Below are 22,365 nucleotides of genomic sequence, written 5' to 3'. Positions count from 1 at the left end.
GTCCTAGGCCCTCGTTTCCCTTGTTATAACCCATAACCATGATTGTTACTTCTGACCAGCTATTCTGTCACGAGTTTCATTGCAAAACAAAACTGCCTTAGCAGCTTTTCCCTTTTCCTATCCCATAGTTTAGATTTGCTCATTGAACACAGATTTTTAAGGTTTTAAAATGATATTTACTACTGAAGACCGGTGAAGCAATAGGACAGAAAATTAGTATGTGGAGAGAAACTGTAAAGTTATACACATTCACCACACACGTAAATACAAGTTGTCTCTTATCTCCTGGGAAAATAAATGGGCATGATCAATGATGTCCCTGGCTCCTCCTTGGATAGCTGCATTGTCCTTATTTCTTTCTGGTCTGGTAGACTATAACGCAATTGATAAAGCATTCAAGAAATTTATGGATAGTCTCAAGATTTGTAGGTTTTGTTTTATTTAGAATTTTACATCTCATTCTTTTAAATTATTTGTATTTTTACTTTAAATTTTACAAATCATTATTATTAAAGTATTTAATGAAGGCAGGGAAGGGGAGGACTGCCAGAAAGGGCAAATAAACCCTCTTGATGACATGACCAAGCTTGCCTGCCATCTAGTGGACACTATTTTGGAATGCAATCAGATGCATCAGTGTTGGTTACGTAAAGCTAAGACTTTGAGCCTCCCAAATAGCACCAGCCTCCAAATTTGCTTTCTAAAAAAGATAGCTACAATTTTCTAGAAATATAATTAGATGTTAACTAAAGAAATGGTTCATGATTCTGAATTGTTACTAAAGATTTGAAAAACAGCAATTCAATAAAATCTTTGCTTCACTGAACCAATTAAAAGCTCTGTGATATGTTTTCTATCCGAAAAAAATTATTTTGGGAGCTAGATGGTGGCACATGCCTGTAATCTAGCACTCTGGAGGCTAAGGCAGGAGGACTACATACAAGACCCTGTCTGGACTACATGGCAAAATCCTATCTCAAAGAAAAAAAAATTTTGTAGTATCTCTAAGTTATAGCACTTATAAAAAGTCACTTATCATCATATGCTTAAACCCGGTAGGATATTAGCTATGATACTTCCTAGTGGGTTTAAGTTGGCTTAGAACACAAAACAGGCAAACTTATATCCATACCTTCAAACTGTTCTGAGGATAGCTTACTACAGACAAACTGTCTTCCAAAAATGCCACTGGGGAACTAGGTCTAATTTTATGTGGGGTATAATTTCCAAATCTTTGATTTCCTCATTTAGCATCATGGTTTCTTCCTTTTGGAAGCTACTTCTATACAGTCCATTGCATTTCCTCCACTTCTGAAGTAGTTATTAGGACACTTGATGGTTTTAGAATAGTACTTCTTGACAACTGATTCTTTTTATCATCATTTGTTTTTCACATCCAGCATTTCATTAAAAATTACAATTTTCTGTAGAATGATCACTTCAAGGGAATTGCTGGAGTCATCAAAATGTCACCTGTGTAACATGACTGATGTTAAAAGGCTGTCAGCCAGAAGACAGGAATTTTTATTTCCAAAGGAATCTCAGGGTCACTACCTACTTCATTTATCCCTCTAGGTCTCTTTCCCATATACATGGGATGTTTTCATTTCAGAGAAAGCATGTGAAAGTTTTTAGTTTACAGAAAACAACTTTGACATTGCAAATGGACTCGAGACAAAATAAATGACTGCTCTGCTAAAGTCAGATTATGCCTTATTAATCATAAATTCTGTTACCTGTTCTCTTAAATCCCCAAACCAACACAAACATTCAGTGCATAGGCCACATGTGGTCTGCTATGTCGACCCAGAGCTAAAAGCTGCACAACCAACATTTAACATGTCCCCACCAGCTTGAGCTACCAGTAGTACAGCCTGATTGTCCTATTGGGTGGCTTGTACCACCAGTAGTACAAATGTATCTAATCACTTTTATTGGTCTTTTTACTAATACAATTAATAAAAGCCACCCAATGGGACAGTCATGCATGTATTACCAGTGATTCAAGCCACTTGGCAGCAAGATATATGAATTATGGCCCCACTGTGAACGTGTTAATAGCCTATCTTTATTCTGTTGTGCAGGAAGGGTGGGAATAGGCAACAAGAGCATGATCTGTTGGCCATGGTAGGGCATGCCTGTAATCCCAGCACTTGGGAGGCTAAGGCAGCACAATTGCAAGTTCAAAGTCAGCCTGTGCTACATAGTGAGTTCAACGTAACATGACCCTGTCTCAAAATCAAGCAACCAACCAGTCAATCAATCTCTCCCCCAAAAGCATAAAGTCTGAATTCACACACACACATATACAAACATTTTGAAATGTACATAATTTTACTTACCATTGGCTTTGGCAGTGAAAGGTAGCCATACTTCTCTCCTACAAATGACATATATAACTTAAAACCTTTTTTCTATTATTCACATTTAACTTTTAAAATATAAATGGAAAAATTAGTACATTATTTTGATAATTTTAGTCTATTAATTACATGTGATTGAGAAATAAACACCTAATTTGGTGACAAACATGAAGACTCAACACTTGCATCTCTCATGGCCTGTCTCTCCCAGTGTAAAGGGAGAAAAGCTAAATGTCTCACTGACGCTGATTTCCATTTACAATTGGCTTTACACATGCAGCATTCCTTTTACAGAAGCCTGCCTCTGTGGAAGCCAGAGGCCTTTTATCAGCACCAGCATCGGTGTTCTTCCTTTTCTGCATTTACCAAACCAAATCATTTACAAGTCCCCTTACAACATATTCTCAGTCAGGGAAGAGGACAACTCCAGTAAACAAGAAAGGAAGGTGAAAGAAACCAGGTAACAGGTTGATAGGGCTATGAACTGACAAAGGGCATGAAAAGTAAGAAAAGGAAGCAGATGGCAAAGCCCACTTCATCCCTGCCACAGTTATCACATTTCTGGCTTCCAGATCATGTACAATCAGGTTATAGTGAGTGACAGATGCTTTTTAACACTAGTCTGTGATATCTAGGGTAAGAATTTAGGAAAGATTCGAACAGCAACTGCTTCTTGAAGGAAAATTACTTCTTCAAAGAAAACAAGTGTATTCAGCTATAATATATCAGGTTGAACCATATGAAATTGCTCATGTTCAACCATTTTGAAATATCAATGTCATATTGTCCATCCTAATATAAGTAAATATAATAGCACTGAATCACATCTGTTCTTAGAAAATGACTACTGATGAACATGAGAACTTGCTGGTCTCAGACTAGTTTCTACAAATACCTAAATTTCACCTAGAATTGTGGCATTCAATATGGAATCTACTAGCTAGGCTACTGAGCACCTCACACATAGCTAGTTTGAATTGAGTTCTGCTGCAAATGTAAAATACACACCAGATTTTAAAGACTTAGTATTAAGGGAGGGGAAAAGGATATAAAATATCTTATTTATGGTGGGTGTGGTGGCACATGTCAGTAATCCCAGCACTTGGGAGGCTGAAGCAGGAAGATTTACCTAGAGTTCAAGGCCAGCCTGGGCTACACAGTGAGTTCAAAGCCAGGCTGAACCATATAATGAGACCATGTCTTCAGAAAAAAATCTTATTTATAATTTTTAAAATGTTAATTATATACAGACATGATAATGTTTTAGAGATAGTAGTTTAAAATAAAAACCTATTATCAAAAGAAATTTCACCTATTACCTTTTCATTTTTCTTGTGCCTACTAGAAAATCTAAAATTATATATGTAGCTCACATTCTATTTCTATTAGACAGTGCTGGGCTGGGGATTTAGCTCAGTGGTTTCGCCGGCAGCTGCGCAAGCGCAAGGACCCGAGTTCAATCCCCGGTACGAAAAAAAAAAAAAAGTAGTAAATCTATTAGACAGTGCTGATCTACAGACTGATTATGGCTAAGGGCCAACTAATAATAATTTATTATTCAAGTTATTTCTTTGTAATGTCAGAATTGTAAGGGAATTTTATTAGTAGTTTTCTGATCTCAGCATTGTGAAGGGAAAAATATCTTTAAAGATAAAGAGGTTATTTTCCTACCTTGTCTTTGGTCTCTGATATAAAAAGCACCTGACTTAACTGCAAGAAGACTGACCAAAAAAATTATCTTCAGGTCACTCAGAATCTCAAAAATTTACCATATATTCAAAGTCTGAATCCTACACATAATATCCCTAATAAATGGTCTTAATATACTATAAAAGAAGACAAAATCATTACTTAAATATAACTAGCTTAGGCAAGTAATCTTGTTATGTAACTTTGTGATCCTCTATACTTCTCATGACCATGAACCCTTCATATTTACTCTCCAAAAGGAGAGGGTAGGAGGAAACCAACCATTTGGGTCTATAATATCTCTAAGATTCAACAGAGTTAAAGAAATGAGAATGTAGGAGAAATAACTGTAACGAAAGAGAGCCTTTATATAATCTGGTTTGCTACCATTACCATCCACCTGGTAGTAATTATCACTTGGCAGTTCCAATCCCTGTGGTCCTCTTTTTTTTTTTTTTTTTTTCTTGGTACCAGGGATAGAATTCGGGACCTTATGCTTGCGAGGCAGGCACTGGAACCACTGAGCTAAATCCCCAGCCCTATGGTCTTCTTTTAAGTACTTATTTGTTTTTCTCTCTATTCCAATCCAGCTTACAAGGAGAAGAAACCATGATGACCATGTCCAAAAGCCATGTAGTTTCAATTCTGGTCTATTCATAGTGGATGGTAGAACACTATACTGAGGAAGAGTGTAATGTGAGTCCATGTGTAAGCTCAGTGGAAAAGAAAAATATCAAGATCAATCAACAACTGCTGTCATGGAGCAAGAATTAGGAATGGCAGCACTCATAAATATTTGCCTACTCTGATCTAGTCTAACTCCCTTGTTTTACAGATGGTAATCTGAGGCACAGAAGTTAAAGGACTTGTTCAAGGTCACATAATCGTAAAAATAAAAATAAAACCTCTGTTGTCATTTATTATATTGTAAACACCATGACAAATTATTTTATAAAAAACTGAAATTCAAAGGGCCACAATGTGTCAGGCCTCAGTTACTAATAGATTATGATACCCAATTATCTCTTGTATAATTTAGCCAGCTCCACTCTCAGCAAATAGAAGATCAAACCAAGAATTCGGTGTCCTAGCTCTCAGTGCTTGTTTCTTGCTTGACACCTTTTGAAATGCCTAGAATTGGGATGTTTCAGCCATTTCTGGAATGGATTGAGAGGATTAAAGAGCAAAACCCAAAACTGAGTGCTGCAGTTATGAGCACTTTTTACAGAATTGGTTCACTCTCATCAGAATGCTGAGGGCTGGGTTAAGAGTATGAATGGTTCATAAATTTCATCTTTGGCATCACACAGATTCAGTAAGGCTCCCTGCTCTCGCTGGCTTACTCACTGGGGGCCACTGGCATATGAACTTCTTCAAAGTTCACATACATCTGAAAATATTACCTATGTTACAGGGTTACTGAGAGGATGAAATGAAACAGTACACATCTAGCACTTACAGTAAGTTCTCAATAGATGGCATCTATTATTATTTGTATGACCATATCATGCTAGTAGACCACTGAATGATCATCTTTATAATTTTACTCATGCAGACACTAGCAGGTTGTAGTTTGTTTTTTTTATTTTTATTTTTCACTGACCCTCTTCCTGTTTTATAGAGGCTAATCTTGGTAGGAGAAAGATGACTCTCAGAAAAAAAAACCAAAAAAACCAAAAAATAAAAAAACAAGGACTGAACTAATGTTGCATTAAATGTTCAGAGAGAGAAATCTTTCAGAGGGTATCAGTTTTCCACTGGTGAAATTTTGAGCTTCATTTGTACAGAAAAATAAGGGTAGGCTCTTTTCTACTGAGTGCAGCAGGTCAAGAAATTTTCTATAGCCAGAAGTGAAGGCACATGCCTCTAGTCCCAACACTCTAGAAGGCTGAGGCAGGAGGATCACAAGTTTGAGCCCAGCCTGAGCAGCTTAGCAGCTAGCAAGAGTCTGTCTTAAAAAAAGGTCTAGGGATGTAGCTCAGTGTGAAGACCCTGGGTTCAATCCCTGATGTGTAGGGGGTGGTAGGGAACTGTTCTATAGTGGGGCCAGACAAGCTATTCCCAAAGCCCCAAAAAGTGAGATGAGCTAGGAGGAGAGGAACTTCAGAAAATGGGAGAGATAATGATTAAAGGGGAAAAACCAGACGTGGTGTTTTTTCATAAGCTATTTATTTAACTGTATTGTAAGATAATAGTGGTCAGGATGCTGATGAGAACAGAAGTAACAACTGTTCAGAACTTACTAGGAATAAATTTCTAAATTTCACACCCACCATGTGAGGTAGTTATATCATTATTACCCCCAAATTGCAACATAAAACTTGAAGACAGAGAGGTTAAGTTAGAGAGTGATGGGGGCAGGACTGGAACCCAGGCAGTCTCATTTCAGAAGCTGGCTTTCAACTTCTACCCAATTCTGTCCTTCTGCATGAGCCGATCACTCAAATCCCAGCACAAGGAAGCAGCACCGCAATGGGAAATGGAACTTGTGTTTGTTTGTTGAAGAAAACTTCTTTCTCAAGCTTATCAGCCTCCATCTGCTATTCTAATTGCTACTCAGAACTTGGGCAGGGATTAAGAGAGGGAGTAACTGTTAAAGGGTGGCTTTCTTGATGGGAAGAACTATATTATAAATCCTTTTTAATAGAAATAAAAGAAGAAAGATAGAAAAAAAAAACCCGATAAAACAGCCCAGCTTAGAAAGACTGAGGGTCCCAGACACAAAGAAGAAGGCAGCTCAGGCCCTTGGTTAAGAGACTAGAACAAGGAGAGAACTCCAGGTCTAGTCTAGTTTCACAATGGTGAACTCACTGGCCCAGGGGTATAAGACAGTACAATCACTGACCATTCAGCCACACCCTGTTTGTATGGGTGAAGACAAACACCCAGCACAGAGCAGTGTGAGAGAAACCTGTCCCCAGCCCAATGGTCCCCTGGTAGAGGAGAATCGGCTGGCCGGGATTGGAACCACATTCTTTTCAGGCTGCAGCTACAAGTGGACGGAACCCATCACATCCCAGAAAAATAGCCAGGCTCTGGCACTTTCATAGGCCAATGTCACCAGATGCAAAAGACAATACTCCTCTGGCCTATAATAAGAGGCCAGCGGGATGAAGACATAGTTATGGATGCCTTTATACCCAGAACCCAAAATTACACCAACTTCAGTTTGTGCTCACACAAGGCTTTACAGCTAGCAGGAGCCTCTAAGACCGCTCAGCCTGAGGCCTTCATTACTGAGTCAAGGACACTCACACCCAGGGCGAGGAGGACTTGTCTGCCACAAGTCAGAGAGGGGCTGGGCCTGTCAGCCCCTGGCTTCCCCAGACCAGATATCCCTTCACCTTGCTTCATTTCCTAACAATCCTTACAGGTAAATGACCATTTTTCCTTAAACGTGGATCACTTATATCATCTTTCAATATATGAAAACTTGCTTTATATAAAAATCCCTGTAAATATGAATACTTTTCAAAGGTTCAAAATGATATATGCCCACTCACATTAACCATCAGAGAATTCTTTAAATGTGAAAGTACAGTAAACGTTTATTATACCTACAAATGATATTCTAATTACATAGTCTATCATTCCCTGATTTTTAAGCAAATTGATATTTATCACAAGTATTTTAATATGAATTGTTTAAATATTTTTATTCGGTAAAAATAAATATATAATTTGATATTATGACTTTAATGACCTTTTTTAAAAAATCATGCTTTGACACTAACAGAAGCCATTTGAAAGGAAAGGAATTTTTAAAAAAACATAAATAACAGGACATACAGTACAATGGGAAATAAGCAAAACTCCCAATTGATATTAAACAGAGTAGAAACAATGCCTTTCTATACATTGTATGGCGCTATTCTACATGTCGTAGAAACAGCAATGAACTTACCCACCACGGGCAATATTCCAAGTTTATGCAGTCATCAAGGAAAGAGATTGCATCCAAGTGGAAGGAGAGCAATTCAAAAATCAAATAACTACATTCATTTCATTATGAAGATAGTAGAATTAAGTCAGAGAATATATTATAGAAAAGCTTTGTACTAAAATTAAACAGCAATTTAGAGGAAATAAAGAATGACAATTTCAATAGGAAAACTAGAATGCTAATTCAAAGAAATCTACTTACACTATAGTACAACAAATCTTACTGCTTAGATACTATAATTAAGAAAAACAAAATAATATTTTATCATTTTCTGTGAAAAATATGTTATTCTAAAAACTCAGGTAAGCTATAACAAGATAATTAATTTTGCAGCCAAGGCTTAACACTAAAAAACTAAGAGTTACATTAAAATAATAATATACAAAGAAAAAAATAAAATACACTTGATCTTAGCCAAAAGGCCAAGAAGCTATAAAAAAAATAAAATAATACATTGTACTATGTGGACAGTTTCTCACCTCGTCTTCCTTCAAACACATCACTGATTTCTCTCAGCAGCATAGACATGTCACTAATTTGAGATTCCCAAGCTTCACAAAATACATCCAGGTTTTCTTTAGCAATTTTACTAGATGGATGTAATGTTAGTGTTTCAGCAGCAGAAATTATCTAAAGAAATACAATACACAGAGGTATTAATTTTTAAATCTTATACCTCAAAAATCACACTGGAGATCAAGTTTAAATCTTTACTGATCAACTCAAAAACAACAGCCAGACAGGGTGGCATAAACTTATAATTCCTGCTACTCAAAGAGGCTAAAGCAGGAGCATCAAGAATTCATGGCCCGCCCAGATAACTTAGTGAGACCCTGTCTTAAAATAAGATTTTCAAGGGCTGGGGATTTAGATCAGTGGTTCCACCCCCTGCCTCGCAAGTGGAAGGACCCGAGTTCGATCCCCAGTACCAAAAAAATAATAATAATAATGAGATTTTTCAAAAAGCTGAGGATGTGTAGCTATGTGGTAGCATACCCCTGAGTTTGACCTCTAGAACAGGAAAAAAAGAAAAAATAAAAAGACAACCATGAAAACTATGAAGTAGTTTCCACAGAAGCCCTATGTTGAACAATATAGAGATACATAATAGGAGAAGTCTTTTTTTTTTATATAATGTGATCTATAGAAAGTGATAAATTATTATAGGGAAATTAACATGATAAAACTGCATCAATATTACTAACATGTTGCTGTTCCATAAAATTTTATAGGACTATTCATACACAGATAAACATAGATGTATGTAAATAGCTAACATGGCTATTCATTCACCTACTATGTGCCAGGCATTGTGTCCATCTTCCAGGTGCTGGGAAAACACCTGTGAATGACAGATAAATGTCCCTGTCTTCACTGGGCTCACGTTACAATGAAGTGAGACAGATAATTTAAAGGATATAACTTACAAGATTTTTAAGGGGATAAGTCATATACATTAAAAGGGTAAGGAGAATGGAGGGGCATTAGGTGCTCAAAGTAGTATTTTAAGTCAGTTTATCATTGAAAAGGTGAGGGAGTCACAGGGAAATCCAGCGAAAATCACTTGAGATGTGGCTTCCACCATTTTTGCTGTGCTGGAGGAACAGCAAGTAGACCAAAGTGCCTGCACTGAAATGAGCAAGAAGACTGCCTGTGGCCATGCGATGGAGAAACAAACATGGCGAGAATTGGTTTCTCCTGAGTGAGAAAGGAAGTCACTGGAGAGCCTGCAGAAGACTGATGTGATGCCAGGCTAGCTGATAAGGCTTGCACCTTGAAAGAATCAAAACCAGGTGCCTGGGGAGGAGCGCACAGTCCCACAGGCACAGGCTTGCCAAGCAGATGGCAGTTTTGTGAGAGGGACAAGGGTCTTCTTCTTCAGAGAAAGCAGGTACAGGGTTTGCCAGGGAACTTGAGGCCAGGTTTCAGCACTGCTGTCTTCTCCACTAGGGGCCCTTATACAGTATGCAAGCTGTTCAGTTGTGCTCTGAGTGTGATCTAACATCTTAAAGGATATATAAAAATAAATACAAATGATCCCAGAGGCATGCTGTACTTCATTAAATCAGAGACAGATGAGGGGCCGGGGATTTAGCTCAGTGGTTTCACCGCCTGCTGCGCAAGAGCAAGGACCCAAGTTCTATCCCTGGTACCAAAAAAAAAAAAAAAATCAGAGACAGATGGCAAAGACCAGGAGTGAAAACTGAGGCTGTGGGAACCGAAAAAGCTTCTCAAGAAACAGAAGTTATTGACAGGCTCCACCATCATCCTGGGGAAGAAAACATGGGCATTCCTTCCTAATTATCTTCTGCAACAAAAGCAGTCAACCCCACTGCAAGGCAGTAAGCAGGGCCTGGGAACAAGAGCAAGAGCTGACTGAACAGGGCAGGAGAATCATTCTATCTTTTAGTAGAATCTGGTTCTACTAAAATACACTGGTGCCAAGGCTTTAGGGAGACACCCACGTGTACAGGCAAACACTGAAGGCTTGCTTCCTCCCGGAAACACAGGTCTCCTGTTTACAGTAGTGTTCAGCAGATGATCACTTTGATCACATAGCTCCTCCTTCCATGATAAGCCTCTGACACAGCTCTTTATAGGGAAACACATGGTCATTCCTCCAATGTCCAATATGTTGAAGGGCACCCCCCCCCCATGCCTAGGTCACTGTCACTGTTCTCAACTATAAATCAGAGACCCAGGGCATCTGTCACCCAATATTGCAGTTCAAGACCAAGTCCTTTGGTTGACTATAATAAATGAAATAAAAACGCCTTGAAAACTGCCTTTTTGGGCCGGGGGGTTAGCACCATAGCACCGTGCCTGCCTTGCAAGTGCAAGGTCCTGAGTTTGATCCCCAGTACCAAAGAAAAAAAGAAAAGAAAACTGCCTTTTAGAGCTTAGACCCTAAAAAAGAAAGGAAGATCTGTCCTTTATTTTTTTCCTTAGATATAACATTGGACAGGGACAGTATTAAATGGAGCAAAAACTTTAAAAGGTTTTTGAAAATTATAAAGACAAAGTAATATTATAGAAAATTCATCATCGCTTCTCAGCCTTGTGGCTAAGATCAAGTGTGAAAATTCATAAAAAATAACTCAATCTACTGAACTAGCAGAACATTCATTTCTGCAGATTCTCATGTAGTTATTTTGAAATGTATTATTTACCTAATTTAAGATAGTTATTTTGCATTCAATTAAGTTTTATTATACTTGATATTGTAGAAAACATTGTTTTGTTTTGAAATCCCATATGTCCTTATGAATTGTTAATTTGAAATGAGAAAGTATTTTTATAGCTTATTATATAATGATAGCTTACTTTCCAAACATGTTATAACAATGTGCATTGTAAACAGCTTCATTTAAAAGATACAATAAACTAGATTTCATTTAAATGGGCCAATCTGCTACCTGTCAAGATGACCAGCTAATTCAATGCAATGTCAGTCTCCTTCGGGCACATTACTCATAGAAATTCCCTTATCTTTCTTTCTCTTGGTAGATTTGGCCTCTAGTTCTACAGAATCCTTTATACCTTTCTTTTACACAATTTGTTATGATACTCAGGTAAGACTAATATAGAAGGAACAATCTGGTGTTATCGTACCTGCTGACCAGTCACCTGAAATGTCTCTTCTGCATGTATACAAGTTATCTCAAGGGGTTCTGTCCCAGATACATGTCTCAGCAATCGACAGGTCTATAAGAAAACATGTCTACAGTTCAACTTTCAGGTTCTCATCCTTCTCAATACATAGTATCACTTTATAATGAAAAAGAAAACTAAATTTAACAAAATTTATTAAAACCTGTAACCATAACTTTGAACATTATTGAGATTATTACTATACTGGTCATCAACATATTCTCTAGGGTCAAAGCAGGAACCAATAAAGGTATAGCATATCGTTTCTGCTTCCTATCAGATCATGGCAAAGTGTTCTAAGAATCTAGTAGTGCCCATACATCTTCTGTATGAAGAAATCTGGCTCAGCTAAACTGTCAGTTACCATAGGCTACACATTTTAATAAGTAGCACTTCCCATCATGATCAATTAGATAGGCACATCTTTCTTTCTTCTCAGAGATAATAATGAATCAGGCAGACCAATGTCAGGAGTAGAAAGCCTACATTAGAGGAAATTACTGAACATCTTGAAGTGTAAAACAGAAAATTTTTAAATGTTTGACTTTTAAAAATTATTTGCTGCAGGATTCCTAAAATTAGTAAGTTTCTCTATAGTCAAAATGTTTGGTTTACAAACATAACAGCAATGAATCTATTAAATTGCAGAAATAAATCTATAGTCATTTCAAGAATGTTCCTTAGAAGTTTCTAGGCTGCTGTGTTAACAAGTAAAGGAGAGGATGCTGGTCCCACTAAAAAGGTTCCTTTTAACCATGAGTCTTTGAGATTTTTTTAGCAGGGAATATAAATGTGAAGACAGCTATATGGTGCCTATCTGTGCATTTCTGTACATGTTGGCTAGGACACACTTCATACATACAGAGTACAGAAGGGCTCAGATTTGTTCTGACATTTTCAATAAGCAGAAAGCTTACAATATCAATTAATGAGCCAAATTGGAATTATAACAAAAGTAGCTGGCTAGGTACAAATAACACACAACAGAGACTGGGGCAGAGGAGAGGTTCAGAGAAGGAATTCTGTGTGAGATGTCCCCTCTTTGTCCCTCTTCATCCTCTCTCCTCGTTTCTCAAATCTGCTTTTTGCTCTGGAAGAATGAGGTTGTCTACAGCTGTGTCTGGCCAATGGGAAGCCCAGCAACAGATGAGCAGAGGCAGGAGGGAAAGGGCCGTTATTACCATGGTCCCTCCCTGTAGGGCCTCCTTGGGCCATCTGTGTGCTTGGTCCAAACTACCACCCTTCAAGGGGCTCTCAGAGACCCTCCAGGTTTCACCCCATTAATCTGGCCTAGGATGGTAGCAGCTCTGCCATCAGTCAGCCCAATCATCGAAGTCCCACCGTGGTTTTTCCACACTCTGTCGACACGGTGCCGAAGGCTCCCCTAAGAAACCCTCTAAATGATCCTAAAGTGAGTGGGTCATCTCTTTCCTGCTAAAGCCTTAAGAGATTCAATCAGAAACAGTCACACAATGGCCCTCTGTTGCCCTACTCCAAGGTCTAATCTCCCTGAGGGTAAGGAAAAGAAGATTAGGAAATGCACTTGTGGGTTCTTGCACTTTTTATTGCTTTGTCTAGAGGCCAGTCTGTTAAGAACAGAGCAGATATACACTATACCTTTAAGATTCCAAGGGGGAGAGAGAGAAAATGCTCAGTTAAATTAACCAAAAGCTGTACTTATGTTAATATTCCCTCAATAGTTAAGCTACTGAATTTTAAACTACAATTTCTTTAGTACATAACCTATTACTCACCTCAGTAAGCTGTTCTTTCTGTTCAGACAGTTTACAGGCATATTCGGCCAAAGCTTCTAAATTTCCTTCTACTCCAGTAAGTTTTAATGCTTTTAGAACCACATGATCCGCATGGTATTTTAAGAGATCTGCTGCCAGATGCATTGCTGTGCTATGAAGCTGCAGGTGTGGGGGGTGAAGGGTGATGAAGGAAAGAAAACAAACAAGGTTTTATACCTGAACACCTGATAGGCACTTTAAGAACCAAAGACTACACACCTCACAAGTAGCCCCCTTGACCCACTGAGCAAAAGTTCCTGTGGTAATAGCAGAAACTGGGTAGCACTGGGAAGAGTGTCTGTCCTCCTGAGGGCAGGGGTAACATCTATTCATCTGTACCCCCGTTGTCAGCACTCTTTGCTGTTCATGGAAGATGACCTGGTCATCCAGAGGCTGAAAAACCCAGGACCTTGTCCATCTTATTATCAACCAGCTCTTTCCCACAGCGCTTAGTGAAAAATGCTTTTGCTGGTATTTTTCTAAACTGCCCAGGCTGTCCTTGAACTTGTAATCCTCCCACTTCAACTTCCCAAGTAGTTGAGATTACCGGTGTACATCATGGCACCCAGAGCTTTTGCTACTCTTAAAGTTAGTGAGGAAGCCAGGTGCAGTGGCACATGCCTATACTACCAGCTGCCAAGGTGCATGAGGCAGGAGGATTTCAAGTTCAAGGCCAGCCTGAGAAATTTAGCAAGATCTGTCTCAAAATAAGGGGGGGGGGCAGTTAGATGTGTAACTCAGAGGTACAGCACTTGCCTAGCATCAACAAGACCATGGGTTCAATCCATGGTACCATGTAGGGTGGGATAGTATTAAGAATATGGCATTCAGAGCAGTAAGAGGGAAATCAAACAGTTCATAAGTTTCTTAGCATTCTTTTGAAGTGCCATTGTGAGATTCATTCAATTAGGTATTTGATAAAATGTTATTAAATATCAACCTCATGGCAGACACTGAAGGCTGGACATTCATGACAAGTAAGTCTCAACCCCTGCCCTCAGGAAGTTACAGTCTATGATACTCTGCTATCCAGAACTTTACTCTCTAAGAACAAACTGTACCTGCACCAGGCATTGTGGCACACACCCGTAATCCCAGCACTCAGAAGGCTGAGGCAGGAGAATTGTCAGCCTGGGCTACCTAGTGAGTTTAAGGCTCACCTGAATTACATACCAAAACCCTGTCTCAAAGAGAAATAACAAAGAGGAGGTTAAAAAAAAAAAACAAACTGCTTCCCAGCAGAAGTAAACATAAAGGATAACAAAGGGCCGGGGATTTAGCTCAGTGGTTCTGCCACCTGCCTCGCAAGTGCAAGGACCCGAGTTTGATCCCCAGTACCAAAAAAACATAAACAATAACAAAAACCTGAAGGCTTCATTTCACTTTGGACGGCATGAATTTGAACCACAGCTTACTCTTATTGGAAATTTTTGGATATTATTAACTCTGAAATATTTTCTTCTTACCCTTTTTTTTTTTTAAATGATGTGACAGGTGATTTTGGAGTTGTCCAGCAAGAGATGTGAAAGTGTTGTTGTAAGGGAAATTTGACTTTGAACTAAGCCTATTTGAATGAAGATATTTCTTTTTTCCTGGAAGTAATCCAATGTCAATTCAAATTACAGGACTTTTACAAAATTAACAACAGGGTTGCCTGCATTCATGCAATTAAGTGAAAATAATTGCAGTAAGAAACAAAGACATTAAAATTCACTTTCCCTAGGAAATTAAATATTATGTAAGAAATTTAAAAGATTATGTTTAACCAGAAGGGACCAGAGAATACCCAACACTAACTCTCTATCTTACAGACTATGAGCCTGGTCCACAAAGATTGCTTGGCTTGCCAGAGTCATGTAACTCTTATAAATGGTTCTAGGGACATTTCATTAACAACCATAGGGGAAGAAGAGAGCACAAACATGAAGTTCCTGTTCTGTGCAAAGTCCTGAGAGCGGCTTTGCATACATCATCCCCCTCCATTCTCACAGGAATTCTCCAAGGGTGATGTGGTTCTACCCATTTAAGAGCCAGGAAAATGAAGTCTATCTCCAAATGATTTTATGCTGTACTTGTAGTTCAGGATTCAACAACAGTTCAGCTAAAATTGAATAGGTAGGCTTTTTGAAGAATAGAAAGCCTTGTCCTTTTATGTTTATCCAGATGTTTTAATGGAGGCTTCAACAAAAGTGCCAGTACCAAGTACAATGCGAAGGAGATCACTATATGTGTAATTTACAAAAGAAATATCTAAAATCCAATTTCATCCTCCTGAGCCTTTAATCTGCTTCAAAGACATAAAAATAAAACTAGAGCTAGGGAAGAGGACAGGTTTTTGTGAGCAGGATCTGCCTGGAGAGCTGATGAGTAGTTACCGTGACCACTCCAGGCAGCCCTCAAATGGAGGGAGTAGTGTCATAGAGTAGTGGCAGGAGAGCCTCTGAGAAACAGCCTAGAGCATCCATGAAGGAGAAAGTTGGCTTTAAATGTCTACTGCGCCAAAAGTCATCATATAAAGGCAATAGTCTCTAAGAATCTTCTACCACCAACCTCCTCTCTCCTCTCTCTTTGCACAGCCTGGCCAAAAGTCAGTAACAGCAGCTACATCATGGACAACAAAAGTAGTGAAAAAGACAAGAGAGACCACATCTTCCCTCTGGAAGCTCTAGGAGGGGGAGAAGTAGGGAATGACTGTGAAGTCTGTTATGGTTTAAATCTGCCATGTCCCTCAAAAGTCTCATTCACATTCAGATGTGGGGCTTGGGGAAGGTGACTGGCTCACGGGGGTGCTATACTCTTCAGTGGTTAATCCACTGAGGGGTTCATAGCTGAATGTGCTGTCTTAGGAGGTGGGGCCTGGTTGGAGGGGGTGGGTCCTTGTTGGTGTGACCTTTAAGGACAATTCCTCCTGTCTCCTTCTGCTTCCTGGCTGCCATGCGTCAAGCAGCTTTCCTTCGTCATACCCTTCCACCATCCTGTTTCTGCCTTACAGCCAGCTATCCAAAGACCGAACCTCTAAAACTGAGCCAACACAAACCTCTCCTCCTTTAAGTTGCAGGTGCCAGGTATTCTGTCCCTGCAATGGAAAGGTGACCAATACAAAAGTCCCATAACTGGATGGACACTGAAATACTGATGAATACACTGGAGTGAACATTCTGATTTTCAAACTGAGATTGTGTCTCACAACTGAAAGCAGAGGTGACAAACATATTGTGTAAACAACATGGCAACAAGTACTTTAGGCTTGCAAGCTAGACAGGCTCCACTCCAACTATCCACTGTGGTGTTACAGAGAAAAAGAACAGCCAGTGTCTACACAAATGGCAGATCTGTGTCTCCATACACGACTTACAGAAACAGCCCAGAGGTAGTATGTTTACGAACCTCTGACTTAGAATGATCACAAGACATTAGAGGCCCAGAACAAATCACAGGATGACCAAGTTTTCATTTGGAAACAGGAAAATCTTCTTAACCCAAATGATACTTTTAAAAAAATCAACTTTAGTGAGGCATAATCTTAATACAATAAAATGCACCCAGTTTAAAGTACAGTTAGATGAGTTTTGCAAACACATAAGCTATGTAGCCATTACCATATCACTATTTTGAGTATTTGCATTACCCCAAAAGGCTTCCTGTGCCCTTTGTATTAAATATTCCCAGTTTTTGACCCCAGGCAGCCACTGATCTGATTTTTGTCATTAATAATTAATTTTGCCTTGCTGAGAATTTTTCCAAAGTGGAAACACACACACACACCCGCACACACTCATGTGCACATGTGCATGTTCACATACTTTTGCACCGGGCTTCTTTCATTGAGTAAAATGCTTTAGTGATTCATTCATATTACTGTATTTTTTTTTTGCTTTTTATACCACTTTATTCCAACCTGAGCACCTCAATATAAAACTAAACACTGGTGAACTGTTTTCCTTGCTAATTCTGAATTACTGTAAAATGTACAGGAGGTCTGCTAGTAGTTCAACACTTAGAGTAAATCATCTGACACATGGTAGATTTCATATAATGAAAATACCTAAAAATTAGTGCAATATACGGAACTTATCAAAATAAAGTGGACTCTGAAAAACAAGTCTGCAAGATTGTTACTAACATTGCAATGTTTATGTTACAAATTGCAGATACATTGCTTATTATGGTGCTAGCCATGTAGGAACTGAAGGCCCTTTTTTTCAAAGGCTAAGAGAAAGAATTAGCTGTTTTAGTAACTACATTTTGTATACTTTTAAGCAACTCTTAAATAGTACAGAAAAATAACAAACATACATGGAGGTTACAATGCAGTACCCTATTTACAGTACAACTGAAGACAAATTTTAAAACAGTCAAGTTTGAATGTACATTGTTAGTGCACTGACTGTATTACATCCAAAGAGAACAAAAGCCTCTTTCCTGCCCACAAACAAGACCTATGAATGGCCAGCAGTGATTAAAAAAAAAAATCAGATACCTGGTTTGCTTCATTTCTTTGAAGAGCTCACATGAAGGGAACACTATTCATTAAAATGCATTTATTAGTTTTCATATTCCTAAACAAGGTGGAGTTAACATTTGACTTCATCCCATTTAGAAAAATAAAAGGACTCAGGCCGGGGATTTAGCTCAATGGTTTTGCCGCCTGTTGCGCAGGCTCAAGGACCTGAGTTTGATCCCTGGTACCAAAAAAAAAGAAAAAGGAAAAGAAAAGGACTGGCTATAACTTAGATGCTACTAATATTCCTTTTCTTCCTGGAGATGTGGGACTGTTTTCTTGTGGTTAACTTACTAAAATGTGGAATGTACCTCTTAGATAACAGAAGAAAGTTTACCTGAATACTGTAGCTAAACATAAATTTCTTTATAATCTCTAAAAATGTTTTTCAGAAAGCTCAAATTAATAATTTCTAATTTTTTCACAGATGATTACTGCCCCAGTTTGGAGAAACTGGATGGTTAACTGTGGGTCCAGATAGTCATTTGTCTTTATCCCTAATGGTGAGAAATGATTCCCTCCAACTTTCCAGTGAAACAAGTGCACACAGATCTCATTTTCCCTTTCTATTGCTGAAACAGTCAGAGGGACACAGGCATGTTATTAAAAATTAAGTTCAAGACACTTAAAATAATTCTGTATTAGAAACTTGACTCTGTCATAAGTCTCTTGGTTTTGGGAGTCATACTGGGCTGGTTAAATGCTCCAATTCCACTGTTATTTGACATTTAGGAAGCAGAATATTCCAGCTAGTTCAAACTGGAGGTGTAGTGACTACAACACTGACTTCTGGTTGGTTGCGTAGGTTCAGTGAGGTCTACTCCTCTTCCTCTAGCAGAATTTTCTCCTGGATTCTGTGGTTCACTCTTTGACAATTTTTTAGCTATTGCCATGAATATTTCATTTACATTCATTGATGTTTTAGCTGATGTTTCCAGGAATAAGAAACTGTTGTCATCTGCACAGGACTGTGCTTCCTGGAAATCTACAGCTCTTCTATTTGCTAGATCAGCTGTGTTTCCCAATAAAGCTATTGCAATGTTAGGACTTGCTTGCCTCTGAAGTTCTTTAACCCAGTGTTTTGCTCTTGCAAAAGATTCCTCATTTGTGATATCATATACAACTATGGCTGCTTGTGCTCCTCTGTAGTACATTGGTGCTAGGCTATGGTATTGTTCTTGACCAGCTGTATCCCATATTTCAAACTTTACCGTTGTGTCATCAAGACACACAATCTGGGTTAGAAAAGCAGCCCTAGTGGTACTCTCTTGAAATTCATGAAACTGGCCTTTCACAAAACGAAGGACTAGGCTTGATTTGCCAACAGCAGACTCTCCCAGAAGTGCTAGTTTGAACTGGCATATTTTATTTCCAGTATTTGGCCCATTAGGTCTTGTTGCTCCTTGATTAGCCATGTCCAAATTTGAAAGAAGCCCCTAATTTCAGAGTCCTAAATGAACTAACTACCAGGATGCAAGGTGTCGATATTTTTTTTTTCTGGACGTTTAGAAATGTTGGGCCGCAGCTTACCGGGCAGCAAGGTCCAGGCGTGGTAGAAAGAACTAAGGAGCCTGCAGCTGCAACGACGTCCCCTCCTCGCGCCGCCCCCTCACACTGGACTGAGAGGGGCTGGAGCCGTGGTGCCGCCCCTGTCTGGCTCCCTCTCCAACTCTCTCCGCTCCGCCTTCCTCCTTCCTTTCTCCTCCTCCTCCCCCTCCCCCTCCCCCCCCTCCTCCTCCTCCCCCTCCCCCTTAGGAGCTCTAGTTCTAATTCTTCCTCCCCCGCCCTCCTCAGCCTCCTCCCCTTAGGCAGGCTGCCTGCCTCTTCCCGAACCAAAACACAAACACTCAAGTCCCGGCACCCCAGCTACTTCCCCATATTACTGCATGTATTAAAATTGTTTCTTTTTGGTGGACGTATAACAAAAGTCATTTATCAATAATCCTATGATAGAAATTTTGGTTGTTTCCAGGTTTTGGCCATTATAAATAAAGCTGCTATGAGTTTTCATGTATATAAATTTTTAGAATGATGGCACTAATAAATAACGGCTTCAAACTAACAACGGCAAAGAGAAACTTTTAAATCATTTCTTAGTCACAGGGACACTGTAACACACATGTATGTCGTATGTCTCATATAACACAAAAGTTAGCAAAGAATTATAAAGGCTAAATTTTCAACTATACTTACTTCCTTCTTAAGTTCATTGAGACTGTGACTGATTTTCAAAATAGTAAGCTCCAGTTCTTCAGTGATGCTTTTGGTTTTCTTGCTTTGCTAAAAATTTTAAGAAGTATATACATAGTGTTACCTCATCTTTTTAGTTATTACAATTTCATTTGAACTATAAATTATAATAAATATTAATACCACCTGACTATAACAAAAGTATATTTTAAAAATTTGTTTAAGGTTAGAGTGGTAAATAGAATTTTAGTTATTTAACTATATTTTTCCACATGACTATAAACAGGTGATTTTTTAAACCAATTTTTCTTTAATAAATTCATCATGTCTAAAATTAATCTCTTCTGGTTTTTACATTAGTGCATGTTTGTAATACAGAATAGTGATGTTCAATTTGGGGAGCTGGTACATGCATATAACACTCAACCCTTTACTCTTTAATCTAGTTAAAAATCAAAATCCTATTCACCTTACATAAATATCTTTGCACCTGGCTTCTTTCATTCAGTATAATGCTTTAGTGATTCATCCATATTACTGTATGCATTAACATTTTTCCTTTTTATTGCTAAGTAGTATTCAAATTACCTCATTTCTTGCTCATTTTACAAAAATATCTATTACCTTACATATTTATCTCTTCAGTTAGTCCTTCTCAAATCACCCAATCTAAATTAGGCCCTTTTTATTAACCCACTCTAATCTTTTCTCCAAGTAATCATCCCAGTTTGTTTTTACATTTTTACATTTTACATTTACATCCCAGTTTGTTTTTACATTTTCTTAAATTTTAGTTTGTTTAAAGTCTGTGTTGCCATGTAAGGTCCATGAAGGCTGAGACCACTACTGAATCCATAGCACCTGGAAGATCCTAGGTGTTGGGATTCTTTGAAAAATGAGTTAAAGTTAAATGTCAATACCTTCATGAAGCCTTGATTCCTCTCCAAAAATAAGAATTAATCCTCCTTCAAAGCCTTTCAACAAGTGGTCTATACCTTCTTTTAGGGTACTTTTAGTTTTGGGTTTTTGTTTTTCCCTTGACCCACCCCTTCCCACTTCTTTCTATATTATAAAATCAACACTGTTCAGGTAAAGCTTTTATCTTATTCATCTTTAGATTTCTGGTGTCTGAAATATAAAAGGTACACAGGAACAATAATTAGAAAAAAGGAAAGGAGTAAAAAGTACATCTGGTACAGAATCAGAAATCTGAATGCTTATGAAAATATGAAGGGTCTTAACTGCACATGTAAGTATTGACAGAATCAGAGTCTCAACACAGAGCATCAAGAAAAACTAATGTTCAGCTTTAAATATAACACTGAAGCAATTAATAGTGTTAGATATAATACAGATTCTTCAAACTAAACACAAAATACTGCTCAAATGTCTTATACTAGTATAGGGAAAAATTTCCTGTTAATATGGGCATTCATGTCTACTCTTCATTTATAAATCAATCTAATTAGCAAGAAGTAAACTTCTGGTTCGTTTTTCACAATCTCAGCTGCATTCACTCTCCTTCTTCACCCTTACTGCCACAGCTTCTGTTCATGACATCCACACTTGTTCTCTCCCTGCTGTGTGTCATAAGCCATATGAAATACTGTTTTGACACACCCTGGATTTAAGGAATAAATAAATGGTGCCAGAGACATGTCTCAGATCTCGGTCTCTCCCCCTCTGTAACCCACTGCTATAAGAGGCTGGAAACACACTATCTATGTTGGCCCACTTCTGTTGTGGTCCTGCCACGATAGGCTCCCATGGTTTTAGCACACCAGCAGCCTGTCTGAAGCCTGACAAGCAGAGTTTCACCAATTCTGATAGCAATCTGTAAGGGTGAAAGAACTTTTACCTGCCAGCTGGATCTATCCTGTCTTCATTGCACCCAGATTTCAGCAAGTGTTCTAAAGTGCTGTGTCTGTAAATCAGCTGCCCTCAGAGTTAAGAACTGTGCACATCTAAATGACGCCTGCACTTAAGACTCAGGTCCCAAGAACCCCTAGGTAGGAGTCTACCCCTCTGCTCTTCACCTGAAGAACCAGGTGGGAAGGAATCTTCCAAAGGTTCAAGGGTGAACTAGAGATGGTGACGGTGGCACAGAATCCAGACTGGCCAGGAGGAGAATCAACAGGCCTAGGAATGTCATATACTGTGGGTCCTGGAAATAAAGGACGGCTTGGCCAACTAGGAGGGAGAAAAGAGATGAGACATCCTTGTGCCATGCTAACC

At 38.6% G+C, this 22,365-nt stretch overlaps 1 protein-coding gene and 1 pseudogene across 3 annotated transcripts in view; both read right to left on the bottom strand.

Moving 5' to 3' along the window:
- The window catches only part of Ctnnal1 (catenin alpha like 1), a 63,923-nt gene that overhangs the window by 11,902 nt on the left and 29,656 nt on the right, over positions 1-22,365 (bottom strand). For 2 of the 3 annotated variants that reach the window (XR_015440147.1, XM_004848151.3), the window contains exons 8-12: positions 20,134-20,220; positions 13,401-13,559; positions 11,608-11,700; positions 8,475-8,625; positions 2,343-2,380 (exon numbers count right to left, since the gene is read on the bottom strand). Coding sequence is in view for 2 of the 3 variants with exons in the window: in XM_004848151.3 (XP_004848208.2) it covers positions 2,343-2,380; positions 8,475-8,625; positions 11,608-11,700; positions 13,401-13,559; positions 20,134-20,220 (528 nt within the window). In the remaining variant the exon portion in view is untranslated. The remainder of the gene's footprint in view (positions 1-2,342; positions 2,381-8,474; positions 8,626-11,607; positions 11,701-13,400; positions 13,560-20,133; positions 20,221-22,365) is intronic. The other variant, XM_021261155.2, reaches the window with a different exon arrangement.
- Positions 13,566-19,633, bottom strand: LOC110350007 (ras-related protein Rab-5A pseudogene; annotated as a pseudogene).

Source organism: Heterocephalus glaber, unplaced genomic scaffold, assembly GCF_053883595.1.
Source record: "Heterocephalus glaber isolate CG9 unplaced genomic scaffold, H.glaber_assembly_v1.0 deba00001481, whole genome shotgun sequence".
NCBI lineage: Eukaryota > Metazoa > Chordata > Mammalia > Rodentia > Bathyergidae > Heterocephalus > Heterocephalus glaber.
The sequence above is the reverse complement of the archived record's forward strand: the minus strand, read 5'-3'. Positions and strand labels throughout refer to the sequence as shown.